The sequence below is a fragment of the Anolis sagrei genome, chromosome 3 (genome assembly GCF_037176765.1).
Source record: "Anolis sagrei isolate rAnoSag1 chromosome 3, rAnoSag1.mat, whole genome shotgun sequence".
NCBI lineage: Eukaryota > Metazoa > Chordata > Lepidosauria > Squamata > Dactyloidae > Anolis > Anolis sagrei.
The window spans coordinates 151,411,441-151,427,531 of NC_090023.1; the positions used below are offsets into that span (position 1 = coordinate 151,411,441).

The following is a 16,091-nucleotide window of genomic DNA, read 5'->3' on the forward strand; positions in this document are numbered from 1 at the left end:
TTGGCTCTATCATACAAAATATGGAAAGTGCTTATTAAACTACAAAAACTTTGTTTTTGCGGGACTTCCTGCAGCATGTTTTGTTACAGGTTTTCAATGAACATCGCACCGAATCTCAACCAATTCAACATAGTCTGTGGCAGCCACAAAAATGAAGGTCCTGGAGTATAACAACCAAAGTAAGTGCCACACAGTAAAACAGGAAATAACCAGGAACAGAAAAAAAAATCAAATTTTTTACCTAGTGTTCATTGACATTCAGAAATTGAGAAAAGGCACTTTTCTATGTCAAAAGAGGAGTACTAGACCTGAGGCTCTCTGAATACATGTTCACATATTTCTTATTGTTGCAAAACAGTAGTCTTAATCTCAGACTCTAACCCACCCTGGGTTGTTGCAACAAGGTGCAACAACCCAGGAGAAGCTACCACAATGCCTGAGAACTTTCAGGCCACACTGGTCACTTTTCCAAGATCTTCCTGTCCAACAAACTCTCTGACATATGTCATACACACCACAGGTAAAATATCCTGAGAAATACTGGTATTACTCTCCCCCTCACCAACCAACTGACACATCAAAAACAATGGAACACCGATACACATTTATTTATTATTTATTTGGAACATTTGTACCCTGTCTTTTCTCAACCTCCGAAAAGGGACTCAGGGCGGCTACCAACAGGCAACAATTGGATGCCAAAATAATAAAACACATTATAAAATACAATCCATACATAAAAAACAATGTAAATATAAATTAAAAACAGTTCGCCAAATTAAAACGTCATCCAAATCCCTCCAAAATTGCAGTCCAGTAAAATCTCATCACTGCCAGTAAAAACAGACTAATCTGTAAACGCTTGCTCCCACAGCCAGGGTTTAAGCTTCTTTCGGAAGTTCAAGAGGGAAGAGGCCAATTTAACCACATGCACAGCACTGCTTCCAAAGTGAACATGGAAGAAATGGGAAAGGGTTAATATTGTTTCAAGTCCATTTTCCTTTTGAAACAGTTACTGTAAAAAAAGAAAGTAAGGCTTGATTAAGCCAACTTCCACCATGACCCAATGGAGAAGGGCAAGGCCCAGAGAAAGCTTTATCTGAGTCACTTCACCTGCTTCAATGTCTAATCCAATGCAGAGAAAAAGAGGGGGGAGATGAGTCCTATGCTCTCTCACCCCCCAACCATACTCCCATTTGTAAATCCTATCTTGTTCCAGCAGCTTGGAAATTCAACCTTGACTAAAAACAGGTGTCTCATAGCCATCCTTTCCAATATATGAGTTGCCTAGAATATCAGATGGCTAGCACAATTACAGAACACACTCACTTTCCATGCAATATTACAATCCCTAGCTACACAAAAATAAGTGCTTCAAAAGAGAATTCTTGACTCTTATATTTGCATGTAGGATGAATAAAATAGGCATGTTATTCTTGAGTTAATGCAACTCAACACAACTAAAACACCAAAAACCCAGGACATGTCTTACCAGTACTGCTAAGAGAACTGCTGCTTTCAGAGTCTGATGGCATTATGGACAATACGCTGTAAGTAGACCCTAGAAAAAGGAGATAAAAATGACTTGCTTAATCTGTGTTCATCATAAATCTGCAGCATGCAACAGAACAAATTTATGAATCTCTTCCCACCATTTCTGCTTGTCAACAACCAGTTTCCTAGTTATCTGTGGCAAAGAATAACATTATCCAGGCAGAGAAGCTTAAGAGAAGTATGACTTGGGCTTTTAGGCTCCTTAGCATATGTAAAATTGGTGGAATTGTCCATATGTTCATCTATCCATCTGCCCATACTCATAACCACATAATACACTGAAACCCTTTTCATAGCAGACTATGAATGGTACATAATGCAAAAGAAGGCCACGTGGACGTTAAAAGAGTTTCAAAACAAGGATTATTTCCTCAAGAAGGATTTTTTCTTGTTTTCGTCTCCAAGACAAAGTTTTGTTCTGGAGCTGAACCTCTCTGACTGTAACCCCCATTCTCTCTCATTAGGTCACTGTGGCTATTCCTATTGACTTCCATTCATTTGACCTGCACAGTGATGCAGTGAAGACATCTGCCCTTGTGCTTTGCTACCCTGCTGCTGAATATGCATGCCCAGGGTGGAATGCATCTTATGTTAAAACTGTGACATGCCACAGTGTCTCTTACTGTGACATGCCACATTATCACAGGCTGTCTACACTCCACACCACTGGAAAAATTATACTGTTTAGCCAGTATTGCACCACCTGACATCTGCTGGGAAGTAGCAGCCAGTAATGAAAGGACCAAGGTGGAGACGTCTTCAGAACATCCCCTGTTCGAATATCAGCCAGCACACCAACACCCTAAATCAAGAAATAGCTTTCTAAGATCTACAGAGATGCTTGTAGGAACACCTCAGCAAGTGAGAGCCCAAAAGTGGCAGGCTAAAACTCGTAACCTCAAGCCATGACTGATACAAAATGAGAGATTCCCTCCTGGGCACACAGAAGACTGTGTGACTTGGAAGGCGCTGACCAGACTGTGCTCTGGCATCACAAGATGCAGAGCTACCCTTAAGAAATGGGACTACAAAGTGGAGTCCGCGACATGCAAGTGTTGAGCAGAGCAAACTACAGACCACCTGCCACATGCACAACGGAGGACCTTCTCACAGCAACACCAGAGGCACTCCAAGTGGCCAGCTACTGGTCAAAGGACATTAAGCATAATGCCAAGTTTTGTAACTTTGTTTGTGTTTTAAATATATTTTAACTGTGCCCTCAATTAGCTTCTGACATGCTTAAAAATTGACCTGCAGACTGTAAGCTAGTTAGTGGCCTACCAATACAGTCTTCTTTTCCACATCTCAAGGAACCATGCGTCTGCACTGTCCAAGGACAGAAAGGGAGAAGCCTCCACATCCATCATACAGCCTGCTGCCTGAAATGACCCCCAGGCTGGAAACGTAATTCCAACCATTAAAAATGTTTCTCTTTTCTCATTTAAGCTGCCAAATCACAGCCACAGGCAGCAGGCAGTTCAGTGTTGGCAGACTTCAGCACAAAGCAGCTGGTGCCACAATTTTTTTAAAAAAAGGAAAACGCTTATGGGAGATCAATTGGCAGCAGAGAGATGACGGTTTGGAGACATAAGGGAAGAGATTAATACACAAATCTGAAAGCAATCAAATGAAAGGTCTTCTTTCCTTCTGTCTTGTTAAACATAAGCTGACGCACAGCAAAACATGTCAACAGAACCAGTCACAGTAAATATCTGGGACAAAGGAAGGACCAAGTACTTTGTCCATCACAAGATTACTTAAATGTTTCACCAAGTCTTCAACAGAAATACCAAATGAGGTGATGGCTATCACTGCTCACACGCCAACAAGCAAGAATTATGCAGAATTATTCAGAATGAGGCTGAGTCAAATACCCCTCCCGCTTAATTGGTCCTAAGAAGGCAAAAAGAAAAGACCTTAGCAAAAGGAAACAAACCTTATTTTAACCTTGTGTATTCAGCGATGCCTTCTTCTCTTTCTAGCCAATTTCACCAAAAGACTGATCAAGTTGAGTGACCCTTAGCTTCCTCCTTCCTTGTCATTCCAGTAGAACTGAAACAGTCAAGTAGCTAACGGGTAGCTTTAAAGTTTAATTTTTTAGCAAATGAAAACTGATTCCAAAATGGCAACCCCTACTGTAACATAGTGACAGCTATAACTCCCTTCTCATGACCAATTTTAATGAAACTGTTTTGTTGAAGGCTTTCATGGTCGGAATCATTGAGTTGCTGCGAGTTTCTCAGGCTGTATGGCCATGTTCCTAATGTTCTCTCCTAATGTTTCACCTGCATCTGTGGCTGAAGATGCCAGCCACAGATGCAGGCAAAATATTAGGAGAGAATGCTACTGGGACATGGTCATACAGCCCTTTACTAAAACTGCTGAAAGAAGTCCAAACAGAAAAGAATTGTTGAAATGTCTGAGGCTGAGGAACAGGCCTTATTTTCATATTTCTGAGGGACTTGTATTTGTAAGTCAAAAGGTTTAGAAAGCATTAACTCTTGGCCCCTCCATATAAAGATCTGCACATACCTAATTTTGAAGATCCTACCAAAAATATCATCTCCAATTGCTCCAATTGATTATGCACTTCTTATCCTAGTGGTGCCCAGTGTGTTTAGTATACATTCTCAAAGTCCTGACCAATGATTTTACAATTAATAAGAACAAACAACTAAATTATACTCTATTTTTTGTAGAGTGTGTCTCAGTTTTTAGGATTATATCTGGGGTTATTTGGAGTGCTGATTCGGAAAATTGGATTTCATAGACTGCACCAGCTCTAATTTCTTAGACATGGCTATCATGATTTTCTATGGCTGAGCAGATGAAGACTAGTAGATGTCACATGTTTGGTATCTCAAAAACGAGAGCTGATAGGGGAAAACTGGTGCCATCTTTGGAACTAGAAAGTTAAATATACTTAGAAACAGGTCTAATATTTGAGGCACCAAATGGCCAATATTGTAAAAGGACAAATGTTATCCATACTGGATGTTTATACTCAAGACACATTTGGTTCCGTAATGTATATTTCAGAGAGCAGAAGTGCCAAACTACCACTGAATACTCCTTGTCAAAGAACATCTTATGAAATTATCAGGGTCACCATAAATTGACAGGTAGCTTGTCATTAAATAATGTATAGGCAGATGCTTAATCAATTAGTTTTGTTGACTTCATTGATAAAGAACCAAGTTTTGGGCAAAAAATAATAGTTTCTTTCACTATGTAAGACTCATCAGAATGTTTAAAAAGATGCCAATATTTTCCTATATATTTCTGCATTGTGTCTTCTGAAGAAAGCATGAGTAAACAAATCTTCATAACTGCTTGTCAGGAATGTCCGTTCTCAAATTAAACTCTGGCTTTTTTTCTGCACTCCCCCTGCAAATACTCAAATTTCTCAACAGGAAATAGCTCCCCTCATCCCTCCTGACAAAGGACAAGAGGGCAGTAAGACAAATGTTTGCTTATCCATTTGTCAGTGCACCAGACTGAAGTGAAAGTGGTAAGGCTCCCATTTGCTTTGGAGAAACAAGAAAAAATCTGCTACGAATGAGAAATGATTATGTTTGTAAGTACTTCATTCCCTTTTCTCGTCACTAAAAAAACTGCCCAAGTAGCTGAACCCTCACATGGGCATGCCACACTTTGTTCTCTTTCTTTACAAGTATGTGTTGCCAGATTTGTCAGAACCGGTAGAATTCACAATGATCTCTTTCTTTCTCTCTCAAGAAGCTGTGATTATCAAGGCAAAATCTGTGCAATAGAGATGTTCATTCACAAATGCAAAATGTAATATGACATATGTGCCATTTTCACATTGATATCTTACTGCTCTTTTCCTTCAGGAAACCTTCTCAGAAAATGCTGTTTGGGGTTCTTGCTGCTCTCCCAGGATCTGATGCCAGCTTTTCTGCTTGTTCCAGCTTATCTGGCAGTGCGGACTGATATAATCCAATTTAAAGCAGAAAACTTGTGATCAGATCCTGTCATGATGAAGATGAATGCCGCAATGAAGATGAATGTAGACACTCACAGATGTGGAAGCCTTTTACCTTTGATCAAGGAACAAAATAAGTCTTTGCCTTTTGCAGAGTTTATAAAAGAATACACACACATACAGAGTCCAAATGTTCTCTTTGAGACATAAGCCTTGTGGAACTCCAAACTCCTTACAGCAAACTCCTCCAACTCCTCCAAACGCACCTCTCCAACAATCCAGCTCCAGCAACCACCTCCAACAACCTACTCCAACGACCCAGCTCCAACAACCCACAACAAGGAGTAGCACTTTGGTTCCTTTCTTCCCCTTGCAGCTGCCCCACCCTGGCTGTAACTATACAATGTTGGTCCACTCCATGCCTCATTGATCCTTACATCACTTACATCACTTACTACTTGTTACTTAAGAAATGAATTCTAACAGGATATAGGGCCTGCCATTTTGAATTATAGGCCTCCATGCCTTGTACTCTTGTCCACTTTGGGAGACTGCTGTCCATTTTGCTCTTGTTCGCTCTGAGGAATTTTGGGTTAGTTGATTTTGTGTGGTTTTTGTTCCTAGTATGTTTGGCTTCATGAAGAGAGGGGAGGGAGGCTGGAATGAGGACAGTATGAAGAAAATGATGTTTCTGCCATTTTGCTTTGTGCTATGTTGCCACAACTTTGTGCTTCTACGATTTTGAAGTTGATTTTTTGTTTTGATATTGTTGCATGTGAATGTACAGGTTTTGCTGTGCTGTTACACACATGTTGCTGCCTGAAATGTGCTTCTTTGCCACAGTGACTAGATGGCACCAAGCACTGCCTATCTCTAAACATTTTCCCTTACCAATTTCATAATACATAATTTAATGTCAGTGAAGAAGATTAAGTTAATTCTGATCTTAAAGGAAAACACATACTCTACACTTAATAAATCCAGTTTATTTCTTTACATTCTCTTTCATTATGTATTACTATTTTTATACATTATTTGTTGTTAAAGTACATTTTCTCATTTTAAAACATGTAACAAAAGGAGGGGGGTTCAGGTGGCCGGAAGAGATTAATAGAATTTCAATGGGAAAATTTGCTTTGAGATAAGAGCTAAGAGCTCGGTCATGGAACAAAGTAAATTCACGGTATCACTGTATTTTATTTGAGTTCCAGGCACTGTTGGGCAAATTGCCTCTAGTCAATAATGTTACATGTTTCAAAATAATGGAGAAGTGATTTTGGGCCATACCAAATGATGCAACCATAAACCAACACTGGATGGAAGGTCAGCAACTAAGCTCTGCTAGAAAGACAAGGTTCTAAACTGCCAAAATAAGTCTGCTTAACAATGAGCACACACATATATGCACAAATTCCAAAACTGAAGAAAGCAGGAATTTAGCAAATGGTAGATACCGAGCTAATGATGAATTGGAGCAGGATTATAGCTTAATGACCAGGGGAAGTAAAAATACAAAGGCCCAGGGAAAAACTGGGGAAAAGTTTGTGATTTTCCAAGTTTCTTTATGCTTTTTTCTAGAAATAATGACATAATATTCTTTTTGTGGAATGATAAAGGAAATATTAGGGTAAGAATATTCGTATATTTAACCACAACTACAACCCCAATTTAATTCCGAAGCTTATGTAATATGAAAACATTTATGTAGGATGATATGCTATACCTCACATCACTGCAATTTTTGGGTTTCCCCCCCATTTTATGGGAATTAGTATATTGTGTCTGCTTGATATGAAGGAGGACTAGAGGATACAAAACAATCTTCTTTGTTTTACTAATGTGGATTTTTGTTCTGTTTTATTACTCTGGTTTGGATTTTTATCACCTCCCCATAAACCAACAAAAAAGGGAGATTTTTGGGTTGTTGTAGGTTTTTTCGGGCTATATGGCCATGTTCTAGAGGCATTTTCTCCTGACGTTTGGCCTGCATCTATGGCAAGCATCCTCAGAGGTAGTGAGGACCGCACCTCCTTTGAGGATGCTTGCCATAGATGCAGGCGAAATGTCAGGAGAAAATGCCTCTAAGAACATGGCCATATAGCCCGAAAAAACCTACAACAACCCAGTGATTCCAGCCATGAAAGCCTTTGACAATACAGGGAGATTTTTAATTATTTCAGAACCATGTACTCCATTTGGGGAGGGGGGGGGTGGAAAATACATTCAATTTGCAATTATTTTCTGGGAAACAGTCTACACTTTTAATATAGCAAGCATATTACTTTTATGTAAGTGAAACTGTCCATAATGCATTTTATGCAAAGCTACTTTCAATGGGTCAAAGGTGTTAATAAAATGTGTTTCCCCATTTCCTTACAAGAATACTCATTTTCCTCTTTAAAAACAGAATAACGTGCCCCCTGCCAATACACACACAGAGATTCAAATTTTCCCCAAATTTTACCAATAGTGGGTTCTCTAGGTGTGGCCTGCCACTCCCTAGTCTGTCAGCTTAGGGGGCTGGGGAAATGTAAATGGCAACAGGCTACTCCTCTCTCCCGTGTTCCTGTTTGATGAACTTTTCTATTTTTGTGAGGTCAAGCATTCACATCTTGTTATCACATGAAAAAATGCCACATGAAGAACTGCACATTGAAATCTGACAAAACACAGAGAAAGAAATAGGGTAGGAATAAGGGAGATGGCATTGGAGATTTAGGAGTGAATCCTTTCTTGCAAAGCTGAGAAAACCACAAAGTTTTGTCCAGAACCTCTCCTTTCACAGTTAAGACATGCTCTCTTCCCAATCCATAAGATGGGTATACTAGACATATTGTGAAAAACCAGATTTATCACAAACAACACAATTGCAACTGTACAACATCCCTCATACCCTCATTACTACTCTGTTTGAAAACATTAGTCACATAGCAGCAATTGTTAGTCTAAAGACTAACAATGGCTGTCTCAGCAGCTGTTTCAGCAGGATTTGCACAGAGTCGGTAGATGTTATATAATTTGGTACATCAGTAAGGGCCAATAGTGCCCTATGGGGAAAATGTGTATACGACCGTTACACACAGTTTTATATTGATTTTTCTGCAACTTAGGGAAGGAGAAGATATTTTTCCCCTAAAGACAACTTTTGTGAGCTTGAAAAAAAACTGGCATGCATCCATCTTTAAATAAACAATATAGTCATTTGCACTGGGTACCTGCTGCCCAATAACCACTAGCTGTTTTTGAAGGGGGAAAGCTCATGCTAATTTTCTCATCCAGTCTAACAACAGTAGATCGTGACATATGAAGGACCTAAAATCTCAACATAAAATCTATTATAATTACTGTCTGAACTGTATTCTCTTATATGCCACTTTTTTTTTTACAGCAAACACTATACATAATACTTTGTATGTCTCTAAAGTACCATATCAGCTTTGGGAGAACTACAGAATAACATAGGAATTTGCTTATGGTTTTTTCCCCCCCAAACTATAGTCCAACACCCCAACAGTCTAGGGGACAGTGAACTGGCCCTCGGCTTCAAAAGTTTGAGGACCCCTGCTCTCGGAGGATGTAACTGGGAAAGAAAGACTTTACCTGATGGAAATTTGGATTCAGCAGGAGGGCTTTTCTATCCCTAATCATAGCATGGAGGCATTTTGTGAGTATGTGGATGTGTATATTTATGAAAAGAAGGCACATGTACTTATGAAAACCCAGTTTTTTTTGGTCCCTGAAGTTCAGTCACAACAGAATGAAGTTTTAAAAAATCAATCCTGTTTTAGATTTTTTTTAAAAAAAAATACACTTGTTGAGGTTATTGACAACCAAAAGAACACTCTTTTTACAACAGATGAACTAAAGCTGCAGTAGCATTTCTAGGGCTTGTAAAATATGAAAAATATTCAACCATACATTCTCTGGTGAGTTTTAAATCCTGGCAAGGCTGTTTATTCCAGCATTTCTGTACAATGCCTGTGGGACAAACAAACTGAAAAGATTTTATGAAAGGTCATGGCAGGGTTTTCTGCTGCTTCTGTGACACTGCGGTTCACGAGTAATGGGCTCATTTCTATGCAAAAGTCTGAAATGAGACAAATCTGCTATCAAAAAGGCAACATCAAAATCCTATAGGGAGAACATTCTATCTCCAGGTTACTCATTAATGGCGGCTTCATTTTTTTTTAAAAAAAACCCTATCACACTACATATATTTATCAGCCCATCTTTACATTTATTATCCCAATCCAACTTTTATTTTATGATAATTTGTTTATTTTTTCCATGTGGTTTTTTGCACTTCCTTTTCATCTGGTTTTCTTTCATATTTGAGAATAACATGTGTCTTCTGGATACTATTGTGAGAATTTGCCTGATGGCATAATATGCAAACAAATTCATGGATGACTGGAAACAATGCTTTCTCAGATCCTCTGCCTGAGATACATTTTGACACATTATTGTTATCTGGTCTTACACAAAGGAATCACTTGCAACTTTCCAGCAGAATTTCAACCGCTCCCACCCCATCCTCAATCTCAATAGAACAGTCCCCCACAAGGCTCATTTTCTCAATGTAGCTGGACAACTACACAATGTATACTTAAGCACCATGTTGTATCTTAGGAGCCCTCCAGATGTTTTCAAACTGCAATTCCCAGCATTCCTCAATGTTGGTGGTATTGGCTAGGGTTATGGGAGTTCCAATTCAACAACTATTGGAGGTCATACAATTCCCATCTCTGTGATATCGGAAACTGTCAGATCACTACACATACTTCCATATTTAAAGCTTGCACCAAGGCATATCTCACAATCTAGCTCTACAGCTAAACTCATTGATACAACCTCACCAGGTTTTAGAACTCAATCTATCTATATAAATAAAAATGTAGTGTTCGTTTGTGGGATTAACAGAACTCAGAAACTACTGGATGAATTGACACCAAATTTGAACAAAAGACACCAACTAAAACAATCTATGTCCTTCACTAAAAAAAAAAATTAACCGGAAAGAACTTAACGCCCCCCCCCCCCCACACACACACACACACACACAAAGCTAAATGACTATACAGAGCATGCGTTAAAAGAACACCCTCCCCCGCCCTTCCCTCCTGCAGGAGGGGAAAAACCCAACAGCTGAGAGAGAGATAGCTTGAGAGAGGGAGGGAAAGGTGGTCAGTATATCCCTCTTGTTACCCCTGCCTCTCTCTTCCCAAAGGATTCAGAGAGAAAAAGGGAGGGAAGGAGGGAGGGAGAGAAAGAGAGAGAGAGAGAGAGAGAGAGAGGACACCCTCCTCCAGATCCACTTCCTCCCTTTCCTTTCCTTTCTTTTCCTTTCCTTTCCTTTCCTGCTGTCGGCAGCATGGAGGTGCCTCTGCTGTGAACTCACACAGGAGGGATTATGTGTGTGTGTGTGTGCTCGTGCCCAGAAAGCTCATCCATATTGAGTTATGGAAAGGAATTCTAGGAAATGAAGTCCAATATTCAAAGAAAGGACAACAAGGCACGCTCCGTGCATTAGACAAGGCTGTCCAGGGAGGCACAATCAAAACACTCCCGAAAGATGGCCATCCATTTTTACTTTATAGCAACCCTGGGCTATAATACATCTACAATAATAATATCTATATATCTATCATAATAATATCTATAAGTCTCTCTCTCTCTCTCTCTCTCTATATATATATATATATATATGATATCTATATGTCTATAACAATAATATCTACATGCCTATAATAATATCTGTATGTCTGTAATAATAATGTCTATATGCCTATAATAATATCTATTGGTCTATAATAATATCCATATGTCTATAATTATAATGTCTGTTGTCAATAATATCTATAAATCTGTAATAATAATATTGATATGCCTATAATATCTATGTCTATAATTATAATAATATCTATATACACGTATAATAATATGTATACATCTATAATAATAATAGCTATATAATATCTATAATAATAATAGCTATATAATATCTATAATAATAATATCCATATGCCTATAATAATATCTATGTCTGTAATAATATCCATACATCTATGGCCCGTTTTTGCTCAAAAGATGTTTGGCCCTGTGCTCCTTCTATTTTTTATCAGTTTTATACTAATTCAGGCAATGCTTTGAGTCCCCCCAGGAGTGAGAAAGGCGGTATATAAATACTGTAAATAATAATAATAAAATTTTGAAATTAAATAAAAAATAACATCTATAATAATAATACCTGTATACCTTTAATAATAATATTTGTGTCTATAATCATAATATCTATATGCCTATAATAATATCTATATGTCTATAACAACAACAACAACAACAACAACAACAACAACAACACCTATATAATATCTTTGAACTGGGTTATATGGCAGTGTGGATCAGGTAACCCAGGGCCCTTCCACACATCCATATAACCCTTTGGCCTCAAGGAGACTGAAAAGGGGCCTATATTAGGTTGACACTTTGCCACCTCAGTTGTGTATTGATAGCTTAGAAACCAGCTCTTTCTCTTTTCTTTCTTTCTTTCTTTCTCATTTCTCCATAATGGGCCACAGCAACGTGTGGCCGGGCACAGCTAGTGATTTATAAAAGGCATTTCTCAAACCATAGGACCAACTTAAAGAGATGAGACTTGGCAAGGCAAGGCAAATACCTTGGAACACTCTATTAAAAGCCCGGTCTCAACAAGAAAATGCCAAAATGCAACTGAGTCCTTAGTATCTGTTAAGGTTTGGTTCTTAGGCTCGATGAGGCAACCACTTTTTTGGATATTCATGTCCCAGTACACACAGTGGTATAGTAAAATGGGGAGGGCATGAGAGATGAATGATACACATCCAATGAATATATAAAGTGTCAGTTAAGGTAAAGTGATTTTGTATATTGAGATAAGACTTATATGGCCAAAGTTTGTTAATTGAATTGATGTATCAATAATATAAAATGATGCTCCTTAAATAAAATGACATAAATAAAACAGTTAATTTTTTTTGAAATCACACACCCTCACCGGGGTGGGGGGTGGGGGTGGGGTGGGGGGTATTTTTCAGCCATGAATGGCTGAATCTGTTGATACAAAATCCATAAATTCAGAATGCTGAATGTCCACCTATAGTTCCCAGTTACAACTATTCAAACACATCGACAACAAACTATAACTTCTCCAATGAACCCTAACAGACTATGCATGGCAGTCTAATACAAGGACCCCTTGTCCTCAAAAAAGGCATCTACTAATCCAGATGACAACTGTGTCCCCACATCTATTCTGGCAACACCATTAGAGATCCTAACACAATCTTCTACAACACTGTAGATGCATTTACTTGCTAATCTTCTAATAATACACATCACATCCTCTGCCAACAACAGTCTACATCAGACAGTCAGGACAATCTCTATCCAAGATAATAAACAGAGATAAATCTGGCATAAGAAATGGCAGTACACACAAAAAAGTGTCACGATGCCTCAGTCTCCCAAGATGAATGCTACAGTTCAAAGGAATGTCATAGCACGACTGAAAGGGAGACAGCTAGATTTGTGGATTCATTCACAAATTCTAGTTTATTAGCACACGTTTGAAGGGAGACAATGGTTTATTAGGACACTTAGGCTCTCATTCATTACAGCTCATTACATAAGCATAGAAACACTTCTTCAGAAAGAGTCCGCCTTCAACAGAACATCCCTCAGACAAGAGAATTTATTATTCTAACACTTCAGATACCATCAACAGATTCTCAGGCCTGTGTATTAGCTCACAGGTGCCTATCTATCTATCTATCTATCTATCTATCTATCAATGCTCTGTGCATAATGAGTACCTTAAAAACAAAAGAACCATTGAACGAAATAACACCAAATTTGGCAACAAAACATTTCAAAAATATGATTTTGTCATTTGGGAGTTGTAGTTGCTGGGATTTATAGTTCACCTATAATCAAAGAGCATTCTGAACTCCACCAATGATGGAATTGAACCAAACTTGGCACACAGGACTCCCATGACCAAAAGAAAACACTAGAAGGGCTTGATGGGCATTGACCTTGAGTTTTGGAGTTGTAGTTTACCTACATTTAGAGCATTGTGGACGCAAACAATGATGGATCTCGACCAAACTTGACACAAATACTCAATATGCCCAAATATAAACACAAATGGAGTTTGGGGGAAATAGACCTTGACATTTGGGAGTTGTAGTTACTGGGATTTATACTTCCCCTACAATCAAGGAGCATTCTGAACCCCACCAACGACAGAATTGGGGCAAACTTCCCATACAGAACCGTCATGACCAACAGAAAATACTGTGTTTTCTGGTGGTCTTTGGTGACCCTTCTGACCCCCCGCTCCGGTGACCCCCCCAGGTCTTGACTTCCCAGGTTGAGAAATGCTGTCTTAAGGCCATCCAGTCCAACTCCCTTCACCAGGGCAAGAAAACATAATCAAAGCCCTCCTGACAAAGGGCCATCCAGCCATTCACAGACACACATATATGTATATGACAGATGCAGTATCAAAGATTTGAAAGGGACCTCTAAAGAAGGACAATGATATGTTGAATGCTCCAGAGTAGGCAAACCAGACAATCTCCACATCAACAGTGGCAAAGAAACAGCAAGAAATACTGTTTACCCAGAAGCATAAAGACATTACATATATTAGAAACCAACACTTTTTCATTACTTTATTTTCAGGATCACCAGACTGGGCCACAGCAATGCGTGGCAGGAGACAGCTAGTCTATCTATAAAAAATTGCTCTGTTCAATTTGGGTGACATCATAACTCAAAATCCGCTGGATGAATTGCTGCCAAATTTGGTCGCAAGACACCTACTAACCCAAGAAGTGACCATCACTCAAACAATTGATTTTCTCATTTGGGAATTGCAGTTGCTGGGATTTATAGTTAACCTACAACCAAAGAGCATTTGAACTCTTACCAACGATGGAATTGAACCAAACTTAGCACACAGGACTTTCATGACCAACAGAAAACACTAGAAGGGTTTGGTGGGCATTGACCTTGAGTTTGGGACTTGTAGTTCACTGACATCCAGAGAGAACTATGGACTCAAACAATGAAGGATCAAGACTAAACTTGGCACAAATACTCAATATGCCCAAATATAAACACGGATGGAGTCTGGGGAAAATAGACCTTCACATTTGGGAGTTGTAGTTACTGAGATTTATAGTTCATCTACAATCAAAGAGCATTCTAACCCCACCAATGATAGAATTGAGCCAAACTTCCCACACAGAACCCCCATGAACAATATAAAATACTGTGTCTTTTGATGGATTTTGGTGACCCTTCTGACACTCCCTCGCAACCCCCCAGGGGTCCCAATCCCCAGGTTGAGAAATGCTGCCTTAAAGCCATCCAATCCACCTTCCTTCACCAGGGCAAGAAAACATAATCAAAGCCCTCCTAACAAAGAGCCATCCAGCCATAGATATAGTTATATATGATTTACACACACACATAGGAGCCTCCACTACACACCGGAACTCTCTGCCCCGGAGTGTGGTGGAGGCGCCTTCTTTGGAGGCTTTTAAACAGAGGCTGGATGGCCATCTGTCAGGGGTGATTTGAATGCAATATTCCTGCTTCTTCGCAGAGGGTTGGACTGGATGGCCCATGAAGTCTCTTTCAACTCTAGGATTCTTTGATTCTATATTACAGATATAGTATAATAGATTTGAAAGGGACCCCTAAAGAACGACAACTGTAAGCTGCATGTTCCAGAGTAGGCAAACTAGACAGTCTTCACAACAACACTGACAAAGAAACAACAAGAAATAATGTTTATCCACAAGCATGAAGAAATTACATATATTAGAAACCAACACTTTCTCATTTATTTTCCAGATCACCAGACTGGGCCACATCAATGCATGGCACTGGTTTTATATAAACCAGTCCTGTGACTGGTTTACAGCGCTCTCTCTCTCTCTCTCTCTCTCTCTCTCTCTGCTAAATAACTGTACATACATATCTGATGCCTAAATATTGTGCTCCATTAATACATCTGAGAAAGTGGATCACAAGCTAATGTGGAAATCAATCTGTTAGTCACAAAAATGACACAAGCCTCTTCCCCTCCTTTTTTAAAATGAAGACTAAGCATAGATGATTCTCTGGAAACCATCTGCCAGTGTAGTGCTATTCAAAGTGGTGGTCGATGGACCTGTGCCGATCCATAAGCCATCAGCTCTCAAACTCTGGAGAGCTTCTACAAAAGAAAAAAAAATAGTTGTAGACAATGGACAAATATTAGACTGGCCTTTATCAGCCCTGGGGGTGCTCTTTTCTTTACCTGATATGGATTAATCTGTTTTTCCATAGTTTTCTGGGTATATTTATCAGCTCTTAATACAAGCAGTCCCAGAGTTACAGACATCCGACTTACAAATGACTCAACATTAAGAACAGGGTGAGACAATGGGAAGTAAGAGAAATCTGCCCCTTGGAAGATTTCACTCCTGAAATAGTTATCATGGGGAAAAGGTGTCTCCACTGAAGTTTTATCACAAATTCTTCTTTCCACAACAAGTCA

The 16,091-nt window shown here is 39.1% G+C and overlaps 1 protein-coding gene across 7 annotated transcripts in view; it reads right to left on the reverse strand.

The window, feature by feature from the left end:
• The window catches only part of DLG5 (discs large MAGUK scaffold protein 5), a 118,389-nt gene that overhangs the window by 57,152 nt on the left and 45,146 nt on the right, over nt 1-16,091 (reverse strand). For 5 of the 7 annotated variants that reach the window (XM_067466962.1, XM_067466960.1, XM_060769076.2 and 2 more), the window contains exon 2: nt 1,493-1,561. The exons of the other annotated variants lie outside the window; for them this stretch is intronic. In XM_067466962.1, the coding sequence (XP_067323063.1) occupies nt 1,493-1,561 (69 nt within the window). The remainder of the gene's footprint in view (nt 1-1,492; nt 1,562-16,091) is intronic. 7 annotated transcript variants of the gene reach the window in all.